We start from the raw sequence: 19,260 nt of genomic DNA on the forward strand, positions 1-19,260 counted from the left end.
CGGAGAAAACGTTTGTGTGACAAAGGGAGAGAGACTGAAAATAAGTGAGATAGAAAGGGATGAAAGAGTGAAAAAGGATAGGACGCAAGTGAAAGAAAATGAGAAACGTCCAACAAAACATGCGGCGCTAAAGTGAGACCTTGAGAATGCAGCGACAATAGCGGCAGCGAGTAAGAGAGAAAGGGAAAGCGAGATGCCATCAGCCAGCAAAAGGACGTGACAGACTGAGTGCCTGTGTGTGAGTATTAACAGAGTGAGTGAGTGAGTGAGTCGGTGAGACAGCCAGGCAGTGGGAGAGTTGTGAGCTGTGTGTACGTTGAGTGTGTGTGTGTGTGTTTGTGTGTGGTACAGCGCAGCCAAAGCTCCATCACGTGAGACAAGACCTGCTTTTTGCGCCAAAGCCCAAACTGCTCCCACATTGCGCGGCCTGTGATACAGCCATTTCACTTTCCCCCCCCCCCCCTCTCTCCTCTGTTCCCGCTCGGTATCGGGGGTTAGTGAATAGAAGCCATCTGGATCTGATGTAAAGGCATGCACGGCTGCCGAGCCAACTGTACTTTTATTTATAACAGGAAATACTTTCTGCTGTACATCGACATCGGAGCGGGAGGGAGGGAGGGGCACGACGGGATGAAAAGGGAGCAGCGCTGTAACCTCGTCGACATCGTCCTCACCTCCCTCTTTCCTTCCCTTCCTCTCTTCTCCCCCCCCCCTCTTCCCTTAGTCCCTTCTTCCACACTTCACCCAGTCCTCGTTTCCTCATCCCCCACCCCCTCACTACATCTGTGCTGCTGACTTCACTTTCTCCATCTGTGCTTCTCTCCCTCCCTCCTTCCTTTCCCCAAGTCTTGCATTCTTTCAAATCCCTCCCTCTCCGCCCTTAGAGGAACTAGGAAGAAGGCAGACACATTAAGCAAAGAGGCATAGGGAAACTGAGGACACACGCAAAGGCTTCATTACAGATCAACATAAAGAACCAAAGACGAACCAGATGCAACTTCTCTGTCTCGGTGCGATTTATGTGGTCTGAGGCTGTGGACAACTTGTCTCGCTAATGTGATTGGAAGCATCCCGAGCTTATTTTCAGAGATCGTCCCCCCCCCCCCCCCCCCCACACCAACTCCTCTCAAATCCCTTGCCAGCTACACTGGCTTCACTCAGGGAAATGGGGCAATTGTCCGGCAATGACTTTCAGTTACAATTTGCCCTGAAACGCCTGGTGAAAGAATCATCCCCATCATGGCGAGACATCAGAAGAAGGAAGGAGAGGAAGTTGCAACTTACACATCGAACTCGTTCTCCTTCAGAATCTCCCTGAATCTCTTCATGAAGATTTTCTCGCTCTCCGTTACAGCGACGAAGCCGCGATCTGGAACGCATCAGACAAATCATTATGTTACTGCATTCACCATTCCAATTTTCCTCTCCAAAATTCCATAGTTTTTCCAGACCTTAATTTCTTGGCTCCATTTTAAGATTTTGGTCAGTATTCAATGTTAAGTATGCTGATAGTGGTTGGGTAATATTGCTGTCAACTAGGCCACATCACTTTATAACTGAGGATTATTTACAACAGCTATCCCAATATGTGAAATGACACTGTCCAATGTGTAATTATACATGTACCAGGACTGAACAACAAGATTTTCCCAAACTTTTCCATACTTTCTGAGCATATTCCAAACTTTTGAAGACCTGGACACTATCCATTTTGTTCTCCGTAGTTTGAGGCTTTTCAGACCTGGGAATCCCGTGCACTTGGATGTTGGCATGCACATGGGAAAGCAGACACATTTAATCACAAATAGATTAGCCCTAGATTATTTATAACCCTAATCTAGTTTCACTCTGTTTCCACGACAGCTCATTCTGTTTGGGGAAACTCAGAGTTTGGCAAGATTTAAGTTCTTGTTTGTGGTTAGAAGGCGAGGATGTGTCACCAATCACAGAGACAGCTCTAAGTATGATGATACTTGAACTTTTATAGGTAATGGAAATTTCAAATATTGACCATGTCATAGCAGGCTATAAGGCTATAAAAAATGAAAAAATATTGTTGGCCATAACTGCTAGTAAGATTACCCATTTGCATCACTGCAAAACACTGTCATAACGCTATCATCGCCATAGCAGAAAGGATGGCACTGTTAACAAATGAGATCAGCTCACTTTAGTTCTGTAGTTGTAGTTTGTAGTTTTAGTTTTTCCATTGCACAAGTACTGTCTTGTAGCCATACTGGGCCTACTAGGAGTATCTCAAAGCATCAGCCCCCTTTTTGCTTTTCAATTGAAATGACAAGCAGTCATGTATGTTGCTGGCATATGAGCAGTGTAATGATGACACTCCTGCCAGCATCCTTTGAAAGTGGGCCAGTATCAGATAAGTTTTGGCACTTTATGAGCAAACTTCCAGCATACCTGAACCAAATCAAACTGTGAACAAAACACAAAGTAAAAGCATTCCTTGTGCCAGCATGTTCAGGACGGTTCACTTGTGCAGTGGAAAAAACAGAAAGGGCTAAATACTTGGTACAAAGACAACACAAAAAGACTTTCTGTTGTGGATCTTGGTGGAACATGAAGCTCCTCACCTTGTGACTCGGGGGTTTCTATCTGGGAGGCCTGGTTCTTCTCTCTCCTCCTCTGTTTCTCGTCCTCCCAGATGGCCTGTAGGCCTGGGTTCCTGCCAATCTGATCTGGACAGAGAGGAAAGTCACGGCACGGCATGTAAGCTAATAATACCATCACTCCACCATCTGAAGTTCTACACTTGTATTTGCTGTCTGTCCGAGGGGTGTTTCCTCCACAACAAAGACTTTCCTAGTTTTCGTGTCAAGCAGCGCCGACAGTCAAATAATTCCTCACATAGTTCCATCTTCAGCAGCGCAGTTTTAAACTACACTGTTATTGAGCAGATGGAAAAATATGAGTCAGAACACATGCACTGCCTGCCCTGGAGTGGCCTCTTCTTTCATTTCTTCGCTCCTCAGACGCTTGGTGTGGTTTACGGTTCTGCGCCCGGTCTAATCTAAATCATGAGGAGACGCTGCATACTCATAGCCTCGATGCAAGTACTTCCTTTAATGCACAAAGAAAACGTTTTGACAAAAATCTCTTTGTTGGGGGAACCTGAGGCTGCTATCCTGACAAAGACATGTTTGTCGGGATGATCTTTTAAAGCTGCACTATTCAAGTCCGCATGTTGCCGGCTCCAAATGGCAGCGAGAGGTAACTGTTTGAGAACTGTTTCACTTCCATACCCAGAAATCATGTGTTATCAGTAAGCGGCATGTTTACCAACCCAGCCGGTCTGTGGTTGGTTTACACCAAAGGGACCAGAGAGGCAAAAGATCTAACAATGGTGACTCCAGCTTTCTTGGAGCGCTCGCTCACTGCTCGTTTAGGAGAAAGTTTTGATTCATGACTTCCTGCGGGCGGAGAAGTTTTCCTGCCAGCGACCATACTTCTCACCAGAATTTAATTTAGGCAAACAGGGTGAATCTACAGTATCTTAGTAAGGGGGGATGGGATGCTGTTCTCTATTGGAGCCCCACTGATTTTGGCTAATAAGATGGGTGTAGTGTTGTATAAAAATCTTGCCTAGTGCAGCTCTAATGCATTAATAGAAGTGTTAGCATCAAAGTTATTAATATGCAGTGACTCCTTCTGATCCCAAGGTTTCTCTAGCCGTGCAGAGCACATCAACAATCCAGGAACGTGCTCTCTCCCTCTCTCATGGTCTCAGCTAAAACACATCCACATGTACGACACCTTTCCGAGTTAAATATTTATTTAAAAAAGCGAGGAAGATGTCAAAGACAAAGTGAATAAATACTGAGATCTAAGGACTCGGTGGACATTCTGCACAGAGATGCAAAACCAAACAGGAACAACTGTTGTGTACGGGCGTGCATGGCTTTGGCAGATAACACCATCTGCTTTATGTCCCTTGTTCAATCCAGTGAAATCCCTCCATCCTGGATTTCCCCATCTCTGTTTATCTCTCCTTCTCCCAGCTTCCCCTCTGACAGGAGGCGTTAGGTCGGCTCTGGAGTGAGTGGGCTGTTTTTGTTTTCGGGCCGCTAACGGATTTGATGTGTGTAGACAGTTAAAACAGAGGGAGAGAGAGCAGGGGCCTGGCAGAGCGGTGAGAGACAGACACTGCTGGAACTGGAGAAGGTTTCCATTAGTCATCTGAGCCTGAAGTACTGTACCTAGAGCGTGGATGATTCAGCAGACAACCTTTCCATCTTTCCTTTCTCTCCCCGCTTTTATCTCTACCTTCGAGCCAGCATGAGCTACAGTGTCGGTAAGGACTTGTGGAGGGGCCCATAGCTCAAAGGTAGGGTGTGGGGGGTGTGTGAGGGGGATTTGTCCTGTGTGTTCTTACTCTCAATCTCCAGACGGTTCAGGATGTCTACAGCCACGGCATCGACCTCCAGCTCACAGGTGCTCTGCTTCTCCACCTCATCCAGGACTAAGGAGCTGCAGGGAGCCAGGGGGAATGAAGAAGAATAAACAATTGGCACATAAACAAAGCTGCATAATTACACAATTACACAAAAAAGATGCAAAATAATGAGATGATAGAAGGAGTGGTGAAAAGTATACTGAGAGAAAATGAACATTCATTCCAAAATGAGAAAAAAAAAGCACAAAATGAAAACAAATTATGGATCTTTTAAAGCATAGTAGGTAACTAGTCATTGGTGGACAAAATGAGAACGCTTCAAATAAGCGATTCTAAATATTCTAAGAGTCTAGATATTCTGTATGATGAAGTTTTTTTCCAAAATGGATATATACCAGGAAAAAAGAAGAAAAGATCCAAGGCAGTCTCCTCTGTATAAAGTTAAAAAGCATTTATTATTCTTGGCCATTTCATGTTAAAATGTTAGAAAACGTGCCATTTTCTTTTTCTAGGGTGCGTTTTCTAACATTTAAACATCAAAACAGCCAAGAATAATAAAAGGCGTTTTAACTTTATACAGATCAAAGTGCCTTGGATTTTTTCTTCTTTTTTCCTCTGCATATGGATTCCCCATATTTCCAATGAGCACCTCCAGTGAACACGTTTGAAGCCCATGCAGCGTTCCTCTTCTGATCACCACATGGATATATACTATTTTATACCTCATCCATTTGAAAGAGAGAGATGGGGCAGAGATAAACAAGCAAGGAGTCGGGAAACAGCGTAGAATATATGCGTCTTCATCATCCCTTACAGAGGGGAGGGGTATCAAGCAAAACGAAAATGTATTCGGCTGGCACTGACAGGCCAAGAGCTTACAGCGAGAGCGAACGCAGCATGCGAGGAGAGGCTGTGCCGGTGGGACTCACCAGGGTATGGCATTCTCCTCCCAGCGGACAAACGTGCCCCCCAGGGTGCTGTCGTTGAGCTTGGAGGTGCAGGGGCTCTTCCAGGGACTGGTGCTGGGACGACTAGTAGGAGCCTGCCTGTCTGGGACCGTTGGCGAGCCTTCTGGAAAACACACAAACACACACACACACATCTTAGAGCAGTATGTCCCCTAAAATTGAATAGATGGTACTGTAGCGCTTCTCCAAGAGGAGCTGTCAACCTGCCTAAAACATTTAACTTGTTTTTTCTGGTGGCAACTGCAGGAGAACACACAGAAAAACACACCAATGACTCATCACTCGCTTTCTACAAGGCAGTATATTGAATATATATATTTTGGAGTGGCAAGAAAGAGTGCAATGTTTTGTTGACAGTGTTTTTCCCCCTGTGCTGAATGTATGGGGAGAGCCACCTCAGAACTGTTCGGCATTGCTTTCAATGTTCGCTTTTAGTGTTACATACTATAGTTGCTCCAACCTGTCATTAAACACTGCAGTAGAGTACACAGACAGTGAGAATAATGAGACACTGTTTTGCTCTAGTTTATCAGAGGGGGATATTTCAAGGATACATCCTACTGGTGTTTTTGACATTTCTGAACATTCAGTGTTTGGGAGGTGAGCGTTCGAGGTACGTAATGGACTTCAAAACACATTTAGGGTTCTATTCATCTCAGCTTAGCCCGTTTTACCAGCCCAGCCCCTTTTGCCATTCTTGCACTTGATCCCAGATTACAAACTCGCTTTCAAGTTTGAGCTTGAGGGGGGAGAAAATGTAAACAGGTGTACCTATTATCGGGGCGTTTTGGTCTCTTTGTTGTCAGGGGCATGGGAGCCCTCTTTCCACTGATTGCGTCAGTGCAGAGGTGGATCAAACATGGGAGCTCTGGCTTTGTCGGGGGAGAGTCATGCGTGAGGATTTTAAAAAAGAAGTTTATTAAACTCGAGTGGGGAATTTCCTGTCTTGAATCATTAATTCCCTCACATGTGAGGGCTGCCCCGCTGGGCTGGGTTCTCTCTGGGAGTGTGGGGCGAGAGGCCTGATCAGGCATGATGAGCGGAGCTACATGTCCAGGATTAGGACTTAGCTGTGATCAAACAGAGCTGGCTATCTGGGGGTTTAGTCCCCATCAGGAGGCGGCAGAGGAGGGTCTACGAGGGGTCAGGTTCACCCGAGATCTGAGGGGAAAACCCCAGTCTGCCGCTCCCACTGAGAGGCCCAGGTGACGGGGTTGAGTTCACTCCCTCTGATGAAGGGAAAGAGCCAAGCCTGGTTTCCCCCCTCGCTGTCTTTCAGGTGTCAGCCCACACTCTGACCGTTATCAGTTTAGTATGCAAGTATCAAATGACCAGTTCTGCTTGTGGCTCCATTTTTAGTTAGTTGGTGTGAGGGTGGTAATGCTGAGCAATGCAGTAGAGCTGCAATGAACAGACGAGTTCAGAAGAAGTTCAGAGAAGAAAAAAAGACCTTCAGGAAGAAAAGGAGCTACATTAGTTCTGCCTCTGATTTCTCTAAACTGGTCTGAGGGGTGCTTATTTCAAAGGTCTGCTGGCCAAGCATAAGGAGAAAGAGGGATCTCATATCCAAGCTTAGAACAGAAGGAATGTGCCCAAGGCCTGGATATGGATGTAAGAAGCTATTAGGTACTTCCACAGCTCCCCTCGGCAGCCATTTTGCAGCATCAATTTTGCTCTGTTGCATTGCACGCCTTCAGTTTAATTCAATATTTTTGGTAAAATGTAATATCAATATATGGAGACACCTTGTCATCACTGGAGACGGGCATGGCATACACTTATCCAAATAGACAAATCCTAATTTAATAGGTTTAATGTTTGTGAAGAGCAGAGGTAACCAAGAAAACACAATTTTGTTTTGTTGTGATTGCTTTGGAGAATTAACAGATTATTTTTAAACAAGCAATGGTTACCGAGTTGCTAAACTAGAACACAGAGAATGTCAGCCAACACCGACGAGTATTCCTATTTTCTGTTTACATTTCGCAAACTGCCGCATGCCCTTTTGTTGCATATCAGAGATGCAAAACGGGGTAAGTGAGGGCAAAACCAGTGGAAGATGCAGTTCTTGTCTTTGTCTCTGTATCATCACTCTGCAGGGGCTGACAGCTCCAAAGGACTCGACTCCAGGGAGCCGAGGCGAACACGAGGGAGCGAGTCTCGAGGCTGCACAGTGCCTGCTACCGACACCCAATATCTTTCTGCTTCTTCTTGCACTATCTTCGCACCTTTTGATTTCGTTTTTCACACCCTCCTGTTTCTGGCGAAGCTTCCCGATGATTTTCGTGAGTCAATGTGGTTTGGTTGTTTTTTTGCTTTCGTCTTCCTCAGTGAGCGGCAATGTGCACAAAATGGCTAGAATGAATGTGTGAGTGAGTGTATGAGGATGCATTCACGGGCGAGGTGGAGAAAGGGCGACCAAAGAGGAGAAAGATAGTAAAAGGAAAGAAAGCTTTGACAGCGAGGGACACAAAGGGACAGCAAGAAAGAGGATAGAGGAAGGGGGACGGAAAGCAAGTACGAAGAGAAAGAAAGCAAAAAGCAAAAGCAAGACAGAGCACGAGAAAAAGCATGCGAAAAGAAAAGAGAGAAAAGCAAAAGGAGAGGAAGACGGAGAGAGCTTTCGAAAAGCAACAGAGGCATCTCGAGGCTGAGGTGAGATCAGGACTAATCCGATATGACACTAGGCATGGCAGCCTTGCCTGGCCTGCTCTGCCTCCCCACTGAGCCAGGGGTAACAATGCAGTGTGGAGGAGGAAGCCCGGCTTTGCCCACACTGTCCGACAGTGACAAAAAAAAAAACAGCAGCATCCTAAAGCTGATTTGACAGCAGAAATAGGCCACTTGCTCGACAGCTCAGTGGCATACCTGGAGACACATGCACAGCCGATAAACTGCCCCAGAGAGGGAAGAAGTAGGGGGTGAGGGCAAATGTCAGATTTAATCCATAGATTTGCCATGGTCCCAGTAATACGAGTGCCAGAGCTGTGTGTGCTTCAGTTAACTTGCCAGCGTTGTGACTAAACACTAAAATCAGCATTAGGTACTGTGATTGTCGGCCAGCAGATTTAACCGTACGCGGTTGTCAGGATGGGCAACACATCAAAGGAAGGAGATAAACCAAGAAAATGTGAATCTCTATTGGGGTGGAATGGGAGCTGTGTGCCCAAAACAACTGGAATATTGAGAAAGAAACCCCTGGGGGGAAAAAAAACGCATCACATCCCTGAGTTGAGGACGTGGTCTTGAACATCCCGATCCGTCTCTGTCCCGGTCCATTACCTTTGTGCTGGCTCCTGCGGAACTTGACGGCCCCCAGGTTGACCAGGTTCATGCCGTACAGGTTGTAGTCGATGAAGAGCTGCAGCAGGTAGGGGATGTGGCCCTCGTGGGGCTGGTAGGCCTTGTTCATCACCGCTCCGCCCTGCAACAGCTCACACACCCTGCAACAGACAGTTACATTGCAAAATAAGATACTCGCCATTTTGAAAAAAAAAAAAAAAAAACGGTATACAAAATTATTAATAATAGAAAATTACAACAAATTCTTAAGTACTGTCCAATGATATTAATGACAAAATGGTAACACTGCTATGGGGTGGATCCTCTATATTTCAGAGATATTCAATAATAAATTGAATTGGAAAAGAATTCTTCAAAAACAAAGGCTATTTAGGCTATCATTTGTCCTTCAGCTACACCAAAAACCGGTTATCAGGATGATTAGCATCTCTCTATGAAACCAAGGGGTACTGCCTGCCACCGAGTTGTTAGCTTACGCCTGGCATTACCTATTGGTCTCAGTAAGGAACGCTAGCCATTTTTTTGGTGAACTTTAGTGGCAATAGAGAATCTTTTTTCCCCATATCATGCCCGGTGGAGCAAAAGCTCCAGTGATTCAAAACATTACAGTATCCCTTTCATGCGTACAAGCCTACTTTGTGCACAGAACGAGGGAAGTCTTGAGTTCTAATGCTACTATCAACCTCAAAAAACCCTGCATTTCCATATCTATTTGATAAAGATGAATGGGGAAGAGTTCACTTTGTCAACCTTTAAGGTCTGTCCCAGAGTCATGCTTCCCCTTTAAAGGTCAGAGCAGCCGACTGATTGACTGACTGATCGGAGACGAGGGGCTGAGGTTGTCAGGAGCAGATAGACGCAGGGAGGCCGAGTCTGCCAGTCAGCCTCTCTCCCTCTTCTCCTCTTCTCCCTCTCTCTCTCCATCGCTCTCTTCCTCTTCCTCAGTCTCTATTTCCCTCTTCTCCTCTCCTTCCTCCCTCTTTCCATCACTCTCTTCCACTCCCTCAGTATCTCTTTCCCTCTTCTCCTCTCCTTCCTCCCTCTTTTATTTCTCACACTCTCTCCCTCAGTCTCTCTTTCCCTCCTCTTCTCCTTCCTCCCTCTCTCCATCACTCTCTTCCTCAGTCTCTATTTCCCTCTTCTCCTCTCCTTCCTCCCTCTCTCCATCACTCTCTTCCACTCCCTCAGTCTCTCTTTCCCTCTTCTCCTCTCCTTCCTCCCTCTCTCCCTCAGTCTCTCTTTCCCTCTTCTCTTCTCCTTCCTCCCTCTCTCCATCAGTCTCTTCCTCAGTCTCTTTCCCTCTTCTCCTTCCTCCCTCTCTCTGTCACTCTCTTCCTCAGTCTCTCTTTCCCTCTTCTCCTCTCCTTCCTCCCTCTCATCACTCTCTTCCTCAGTCTCTATTTCCCTCTTCTCCTCTCCTTCCTCCCTCTCTCCATCACTCTCTTCCACTCCCTCAGTCTCTCTTTCCCTCTTCTCCTCTCCTTCCTCCCTCTCTCCCTCAGTCTCTCTTTCCCTCTTCTCTTCTCCTTCCTCCCTCTCTCCATCAGTCTCTTCCTCAGTCTCTCTTTCCCTCTTCTCCTTCCTCCCTCTCTCTGTCACTCTCTTCCTCAGTGTCTCTTTCCCTCTTCTCCTCTCCTTCCTCCCTCTCATCACTCTCTTCCTCAGTCTCTCTTTCCCTCTTCTCCTCTCCTTCCTCTCTCTCTCCATCACTCTCTTCCTCTTCCTCAGTCTCTATTTCCCTCTTCTCCTCTCTCCCTCTCTCCATTAGTCTCTCTTTCCTTCTTCTTCTCCTTGCTCCCTCTCTCCATCACTCTCTTCCTCAGTCTCTTTCCCTCTTCTCCTCTCCTTCCTCCCTCTCTCCCTCAGTCTGTCTTTCCCTCTTCTCCTTCCTCCCTCTCTCCGTCACTCTCTTCCTCAGTGTCTCTTTCCCTCTTCTCCTCTCCTTCCTCCCTTTTTCATCACTCTCTTCCTCAGTCTCTCTTTCCCTCTTCTCCTCTCCTTCCTCCCTCTCCATCACTCTCTTCCTCAGTCTCTCTTTCCCTCTTCTCCTCTCCTTCCTCTCTCTCTCTGTCACTCTCTTCCTCAGTGTCTCTTTCCCTCTTCTCCTCTCCCTCCTCCCTCTCTCATCACTCTCTTCTACTCCCTCAGTCTCTCTTTCCCTCTTCTCCTCTCCTTCCTCCCTCTCTCCCTCAGTCTCTCTTTCCCTCCTCTTCTCCTTCCTCCCTCTCTCCATCACTCTCTTCCTCAGTGTCTCTTTCCCTCTTCTCCTCTCCTTCCTCCCTCAGTCTGTCTTTCCCTCTTCTCCTTCCTCCATCTCTCCGTCACTCTCTTCCTCTTCCTCAGTCTCTTTCCCTCTTCTCCTCTCCTCCCTCCCTCCCTCAGTCTCTTTCCCTCTTCTCCTCTCCTTCCTCCCTCTCTCTTTCCCTCTTCTCCCTCCCTCTCCCTCAGTCTCTTTCCCTCTTCTCCTCTCCTTCCTCCCTCTCACCAGTCTCCCTCACCCTCAGTCTTTCTTTTCCTCTCTCCCTCAGTCTCTCTCCTCCTCCCTCCCTTTCTTCCTTGTCACCATTTTTCTTTTCCTCTCTCCCTAAGTCTCTGTCTTTCAGTCTCCCTCTCTCCTTCAGTCGCTGCATCTTTCTCCTTCTTTCTCCTTCGCTCCTGTTCTCCCAGCCTCACTCTCCACCAATCTCTTTCTCTCTCCCTCTCTCTCCTCTCTCTTTCTCACTGTCAGTCACTCTATTCCTCTCTCCCCAAGTCTCTTTCCTTCACTCTCCTTCTCTCTCTCTCTCTCAGTCAGTCGCTCTCTCCTAAGTACCAATTCAGCAGCACAACTCCACTTACACTGTCACCGCTAACACTGATAGCTCCAGCAAATAAATAACCATCTTTCTGTGATTGCATGCACGCACGCACACACACACACACACACACACACACATACACACACACACTCCCACACACCAATCAATTTGTACAACTGAATACCTGGCAATCGATTTCAGTTTAGTGAGCCGGAGGAGTCATGCGCACACAGTCTGGCATTCAGCAACATCCAACAATAGGAGCCAAGGATGAGCCCTATTCGCATTCAACCGCATCGATCCGCAGCAACCTTACCTTTTAACCATCTGAGGGTTGTACAGATAGATCTTCATAAACTGCTTCTCCTTGGCATGGTAGCCATAGAAAGGCCTGCCAGGACAGAAAAAAGACCACACAGAATACAATCAGCATGCCTCATATAAACTTGGATAATATATTGTTAATTATATTGCGTTGCCTCTGCTGATTTTGCCCATTGTTATTTTATGAATGGTAAAGGGCTGAAAGAGTAATCTGATAATGAAGTACTCTCTCCTCATGAAAATAATCAGATCAGGATAGGAAACTCATTTTTCCCCAGTGGCTGATGGATCTCACAATTCAATAGCATTGAATTGCATCAATAGCAATTCATTCGTCATTTCACCAGCCAAAGCTCAAATTTAGCAGCATTTGGCTAGTGGCTGGTGTTAAATTAATTTTTGTGCTGCTGTTTAGGAACAAGTTTTATATTTCTTTCTTAAGTTTCGATATGACATTTCCTGCATGTGAAGAAGATTTCCTACCAGTGACCATACCCAACACCGAAATAATAATTTGGGCAAATAGCACGGAGGATGCACGGCATCTCAATTTTGGGGGGATGGGTTGCTCTTCTCTACTGCAGCCCCACTATGCGATTTAAGCTGATAAGATGGATGCATTTTCATATAAAATCTTGCCTAGTGCAGCATTCATTTCCCTCCTTGAATCTGACATAATCTCCACTCGATCAACTCAAATTGCGGTTTTGACGGGGACCAGCAGTGAGGCACTTACATGCCGGAGACCAGCACCACCTTGAAGACGTGCTGGGTGCTGGAGGAGGGGCTTCCCATGGCCACGTTGAGGGCCCTGTCGATGCTGAAGGCCACCTGCCGCAGGTGGCGCTCTGGCTGCTGCCCGTAGCCATCGTATGCCACGTAGATGTAGGGGAATATGCCATGGAGGTGGAGACACGTCTTCTGGCCTGAAACACAGCAAGAAAAAACAAAAATCTATTTAACATCAGGCCAAATATTTTATCTTGTCTATTCGTATTTCCAAATGTTTAAAAGTTTATAAGGAGAAAACAGTCATTTTGCATTGATTTCTGACATATACAAGGGCTCTTGCTGTCAGATTTCACAATTGCTACACATTTTTTATTTCTCAATTACTAACTTTTTCCAAACCTCAATTTCTGGACAGAATTTAAAAATGTTGGTCAGTGTTCAATATAACTTATGCTGATAGTGGCTTGCCGATATGACTAATATATGATTATAACAGATATCATATGCGATATCATAACAGATATCTCAATATGTGAATGAAATGACAGCGGGTCCACAGCTCCATACATTTCCAGAGTTTCTGTGCAATTACCAACCTTTACCCACAACTAATTTTTCAAAACTTTCAAGATGCAGGAAAACTGGGATTTTAGTGAGGAAATTCCGCAGACTTTTTCGTGCATCATTCCAATATCAGGAACCGGTTTTGGAGCATCTACTCCACATACAACTGTGAGCATGATGCTTTGTAAATAAAGCCCACTGAGGCTATGAGGCCAACTGAAAGATGGGAGTTGGTCGGGAGTTTCAGTCTAAGTATATCTTATAATTTTAAAAAAATTAGACACAGCAGCAAAGTGACAAAACGTTGTTGTTGTTGTTGTTGTTGATGTTGGTGAAACTCGACGCAGATGCACAGCAGGCTAAATGAGAACACTTCAGCAGTGGTTTGAGTTTAGTTACATAGCTTGCATGTGCATATCTCAAAAGGAGGCTCAGCATTGTAGGGCAATATAAATCAATCCGTTGTACTCAAACTATAATTTACCAGCATGCAGAGGCACAGTCCTTGTTGGAAAAAATAGTACACAGACAAACACATAAGCCGAGTTGCTGTGGCCTTAGATGTGACGTCTTTTACAGGGACTATTAAATCTACCGACAGGGCCCAATTGAGATGGATGAAGTGTTTGGCGAAGGGTAGGGGAGGAGGGGAGGGGGAGGTTGGGGTCCTGTAAAATGTATTTTTTGTGGGGTTTTTTTAAACACACTTTCCGACCGACTTCTGCAAGACGGATGCCGCTGGCCGGCTCGGCTCAGCTCGACTCAGACAGACGGATGAGTGCAACAAAAGGCCTGCAATGCCATGATTCATGATGGACAAGCACACAGTGTTAAAGCAGCCCATTAGCTAAATAACTAAATGGAGGAGGAGTGGAGCAGCGTCGCCTGGGATTGTGGGTAAAAGCAAGCCAGGCAGAGCAGAGAGGATTGAGGTCTTGAGTGAGAGTGATGTGAAGCGAGGTCAACCGGTGCAGAGTGAGTTATAATAAGGACGGTGTGACATCATCACTGCCAGACAGACACGCACGCACAGTACCGAGATGTAACCCTGAAGGGGAAGTCATCTGAGGTGAACACTGTACTGCAGACACCACGCACAGATTCATTCCCATTCTGTCACTATCAGACCCGACCAGCACTTTTATCTGCACACTGCTGCTGGGCCTGCATTGTGTTTAATCATGTTACATAAGGGATAATAAAAGCGGTCTAAAATGTAGCAGGCAGATCGAAAAAACAAAGGCTGAGGGGGCTGAGGCGCAGTGTGTATTCCAGAAACCAGGGGTTCAAAATCAGCACAGTTTAGATGCAAGTCATCCTCCCTCTCCCTCTCTCTCCCCCTCTCTCTCTCTCATGATGAATGCTGTTTACAACAAAGCAACATCATGAGAATAATCTTAACCAAATGAGAGGCAGAGAGACAGTTGGACAGAGGGAGGCAGTATTGAGCAGAAGCTAGAATCTCGCTTGGACTTGTCTGCACATGCCCAGAGACATGCCTGGCCTCCCAACCATCATCACTGGTGTTTGATGGGGCTTTAGGAGAGGAAGGGGAAGGGGGGCTCTGGCACTGTTCCTCCACCCCACAAACACACGCCCAGCCATGGCTTGCCAATTCTCCATCCTCATGCTATGGCATGACAGATGCTGTGTGCAGCGCAATGCCGCAGTCCCCTGGGCCCAATTGTTGGATTGCTGGACCCAAAGTGGAGGCTTCTGCAGAGAGAGAAATATCCCCAGCATGTCTACGCAGAAGGATACATATGACCGCTTCCAAGCAGGGAGTGATGCAAGATAAGATGTGGTGGTGAAAGACAATGAGGACACCAGAACAGGCCTGGCATGAGCTTAAATCAGGCATCCAAGTGCACTCCTAGGGAGGATTGAGGGGAACAGAGTGTGCCGAAGCTCACAAGTGGAACTCCCTGTGGAAGGCAGCGGCAAACACAACAGCATGGCGACGGGTTTGTGTGTGTGGGAAACACACACACACACCCCCAAACAGCAGACTATCATCAGATCATTATGAAATAGAACGGTGAATTTCTGTTTGCCAGGCCATCCGTGGAAATAAGAAGTTGATCTCGAGTGCCGTGCCTGATTAAATACGGGCTACATAATTAAACCTATACAAACATTAAACCTATTCAACAATGTATGGCTATATTAGGATGGAACTACGATACAATCTCTTAAGTCCAGGGTACACAGGCGACTTTTGGAGGTTACGTGAATAGGTAATATTGCCGTGAGCAGGGATAAAGTATCTGAATATGAGACAAGATCAATGTGACTAACAGAATGAACAAAAGTATACTGGAAAAAATACAGGTGGATGTAATTATTTCCAAAACAACCCACCTAGATTACCTCGAATATACCCTTGATTGACTCATTTTAGGGTGAAAAAGCACACACAATATTCATTCGCATCTAAGTCTAACCCATGAAAGCATCAGAAACGCTTATTTCCATTGCAGTATCATGGCTTTAAGGTGAGCGAGTGTGGCAGCCAGAGAAACAGAGGGATCACAGTCTAGTGTGAGTGTGGATGCTTGCTTGTGTGTGTGTGTGTGTGTGTGTGCGCATGAGAGTGTGTATTTGCATGTCTCTCAGTTAGACAAGGCCAAGGTGTGTGTGAAGCTACCGGGAGACACACAAAGGCTGCCAGCCACGCTAGCAGTGAGGGAGTGGTGAGGACAGCACGCGCTCGTCTGTCCTCAGCCTGCCGTGTCAACATGGAGTCTCACTCTCACACACACACACACACACACACACCACACGAGCCGCCAACGCTGGCTTCTGCTGCAGTTGCTAGGCAACGGCGCCGGCAAAGCACAAGCCCCTGACGGACAGCGGGAGAGATAAACAAGTGATTCTTTCCACCCAGCTGGCCAGGCCACAGAAAGAGAGATGGAGGGAGAGAGAGAACGTGTGTGTGTGTGTGTGTGTGTGTGTGTGTGAGTGTGAGAGAGAGAAAAAGAAAGAGAGAGAGGCATAGGTAAGGAAGAGTAGACATGGAGGAAAAATGTTAATAAGAGTGGCTGTATGTGTGCGTATGAGAGAGAGAGAGAGAAAGGGAGGGGTGAGCCATGGAAGAGACAGATGAATAAATTGAGCACAGTGAGAGAAAGAGAGAGAGTGTGTATGTTTGGGTGTGTGAGAGAGCCAGAAGGAGAGGTCAGTGAGAGCAAAGAGGGGTGGAGAGAAAAGTGAGCAAGAGAAGAAGAAGAAACAGAGAGAAGAGAGAGACAAGACTGAGCGGGAATTCATGCTTCAAAAAAGAAGCGGTTTGTTTGGGATGGAAAGAGCGTCTGCTGCCTCAGTTTGGGCAATTTGATATGTTGACTTTTTTTCGTAGCTTGTTCGCTTCTTCCTCCCGATGAACACAACAGCCATTGTTTTCACTGACTGGCTGCTTCATACCTTCCATTCACATCTTTGAGAGTCTCTCTCCATTCAGCTGTGTGGAGGAAGGGGCATTCTTCTCTTGAACTATGCCCATTTCTCAGTGAGTGGACAAAAGCATGATTGTTCAAGTCAAGCATCTTGAGAGACTACCAGCAAATTCATCCCCCGAAGACAAAGAAAGCAAACACGAACAGTTTAGTCGTTTAGTAGGTGAACTGTTTTGTTTTCCCGCCCGCCGACCACCTCGCCGGAGAAGTACGAATCTGCCTTAAGAGAGTGTGAGTGAGGTGGCTGGCGGGTGTGAAGAGCTCCTCCGCACCTCCGATTGTTTTGCTGCCCCAGTATTCCCCAGGCCCACATGTGCCGGCTCCTGTCTACCTTCCTGCTGGAGGATTTGTGAATGAGAGACAGAGGGAGGAGCAGGGGGGAGGGGACTATGACGGCGCTTCAGGGCCTTATCTCAGGGGGGAGGAGCGCTGAGGCGGAGGAGGTCCACTCTGCCAAAACACCTCCCTCGCTCCCTGCTCTTGCTTTTTCACTGCCTACCTCCCTCCCTCATCCCCCCCACACTTGCTCATGGAGTGTAATCTGCAGCACGGCTCAATGACTCAGCACTCGGCGTAGCGGCTCCTCCACCCCATACAGTCAGTAAGGCAGACAGTCGGCCAGCCACTTACCAAGGCGGTTAGTTATAAAACCAGCCAGTAAGTGAGTCTGTCCGCCAGCCAGCCAGTTAGCCAGCCAGACTGTTGTAATGTATTGTTAGCTATTCTGGGCCACAGACACAGACAGACAGACCTCGAGATCTATCCAGTCAGACAAAATGACTCAGTCAGCACACAGCAAAAAAGCTGCAATCAACATGGAAATCAGGTAGTCTGCCACTGTCTCTCTCACCTTCTGTGTATGTGTGCACAATTGAAAATTAGGTGATCTGCCACCATCTGTCTTGCCGTTTGTGTTTGTGAATGTGTTGGTGACAATAATTCAATTTTAATAATAATAAACTGTATTTATACAGCGCTTACCAAAAAGCAGAGTTTGCACACAAAATGCCTAAAAACAAGAATAAAATATCTACAAAAGGAGAATAAAAACTGAGAAAAACATGGTCAAAAGATAATAAAATAATAACACACAAACACAGACACACAAACAATGCTGTGGAGGAAGCTGCTTCACTCCCACGATGATACACAATGTCTGTGGCCTAAATTGGCGTCTGGACAACTCTACACATACAAATGAAGCCAGGTTTCCCCAGGATAAGGCCGGAGAGTCAACAGTAGCCATCAGTCAATTGCTGGTAACTTTTTCCGTAGCAGGTTAAGTTCATCTACTCTACCGGCCAGTTTGGCGGGTAACCAGCCATCGTTCAGAGCTCCAATTCCATTTTGAAAATCCTATTTGTCATGGTAAAACAGTGAAAATGCCTGACAAATTTTGGAATCCATCAGCGACTGGGCCAGAGGACAAAAAGGTTAGTTTCTGGCCCCGCTCCGCAGCTGGTAAAAGATGCAAATTTGCAGAACTAATCTGCAGAACTGTTGATTTTGTCCCATTAGCCAATCCTCATCCCTGTTACAAGTCTCTGTACTGAAAACCAATACCCGTATGTCACTGCCTGCCCAAACCTGGGAGCACAATGGAGAGAGGTTCATTTCAAAGGCAGCTATCACGTTGCGAATGCGCCATTTGGTCTTGAACTCAAGCAAATACATTCCAGCTTGGAGAAGAGGGTCAGGACATGCTTATTATATCTCCAATTAACTGTTTGAGCATGAAGACAGTGGAATAAAATAAGGTGCAGCAGTCACGCATAAAATGAGTGATCTACGAGTGAAGCGCAGAGCAATGAGTTCATCTTTGTTCTGTCTCTGGTCTGCGATTCGGGGGGGTTTCAGAGAGCAGTACGGCTCCCTCTGCAATGATCAGACAGTCAACTGCCGTAGGGAGGAAGGGAAGTAGAGGTTAATAAAACTAGCACTGGTATTAATTAAAATGGCCCGGGGAGAGCTGTATGAAGTCGAGGCCTAACCGCTCTCACAGCTAGGAGAAGAGAACTCCAAAATAATAGTCCATAGCTCTTACTGAACGGGCGGCAGTGGTTTAAAGGTTATAGGAGCAGGTTTACGCTGTGTTCACATCTTCATGCTCCGCTGGTTTGACACAGACCGGAAGCCATTCATTCCAATTGAGGATGTTTTGATGGATTGTAAAGGATTAGCGCCCCTAGTGGCTGTTGGGTCTGCTGGCCAATGGATGACAGATACTTTGGATTTTTCAAAACTCGCTGTTGTTAACGACATATCAAAATAGCCAGAACTGACGAAAAGATCATTCTGAGCGCTGGTTTATGGGACAGAAAAACAGAAAAAGATGTCAATGCAGTGTTATCCTCAGATCCACGATGATGGTCGGGAAAGAGCGTGAGAAACACTCTCCCCTCCCTCAACAACGTTTGTCAAGGTGCCCTTGAGCAAGACACTAAAGCCTCACTGCTCTAGTGGAGTTTCTCAGTAGCCATCAGTAAAAGACTGGTTGTACTGGGCAGCTCCGAGGTGTGAATGTGTGAACCTGTGTGAATGTAAAGCAGGACGCTGCTGAAAAAGAGCAAGCAGCCTCAGTCAACCTTTCCTCTATATTACTTTTTTTGTGTTTCCATTAACAACCGTGTGCTCTGTGAAAGTGTTGAGCAAGACCCAAAGCTGCCAAGCCCGTCAGCTAAATGCCAAAAAAATTAAAATGT

At 46.4% G+C, this 19,260-nt stretch overlaps 1 protein-coding gene across 1 annotated transcript in view; it reads right to left on the reverse strand.

The window, feature by feature from the left end:
• rev3l (REV3 like, DNA directed polymerase zeta catalytic subunit) overlaps positions 1–19,260 on the reverse strand; it is a 74,180-nt gene that overhangs the window by 31,145 nt on the left and 23,775 nt on the right. Inside the window, exons 2-8 of the mRNA XM_078289770.1 lie at positions 12,541–12,730; positions 11,797–11,871; positions 8,662–8,822; positions 5,341–5,482; positions 4,391–4,485; positions 2,592–2,696; positions 1,285–1,369 (exon numbers count right to left, since the gene is read on the reverse strand). Of these exons, the coding sequence (XP_078145896.1) occupies positions 1,285–1,369; positions 2,592–2,696; positions 4,391–4,485; positions 5,341–5,482; positions 8,662–8,822; positions 11,797–11,871; positions 12,541–12,730 (853 nt within the window). The remainder of the gene's footprint in view (positions 1–1,284; positions 1,370–2,591; positions 2,697–4,390; positions 4,486–5,340; positions 5,483–8,661; positions 8,823–11,796; positions 11,872–12,540; positions 12,731–19,260) is intronic.

The sequence above is a fragment of the Centroberyx gerrardi genome, chromosome 18, assembly GCF_048128805.1.
Source record: "Centroberyx gerrardi isolate f3 chromosome 18, fCenGer3.hap1.cur.20231027, whole genome shotgun sequence".
In the NCBI taxonomy this organism is placed as follows: Eukaryota; Metazoa; Chordata; class Actinopteri; order Beryciformes; family Berycidae; genus Centroberyx; species Centroberyx gerrardi.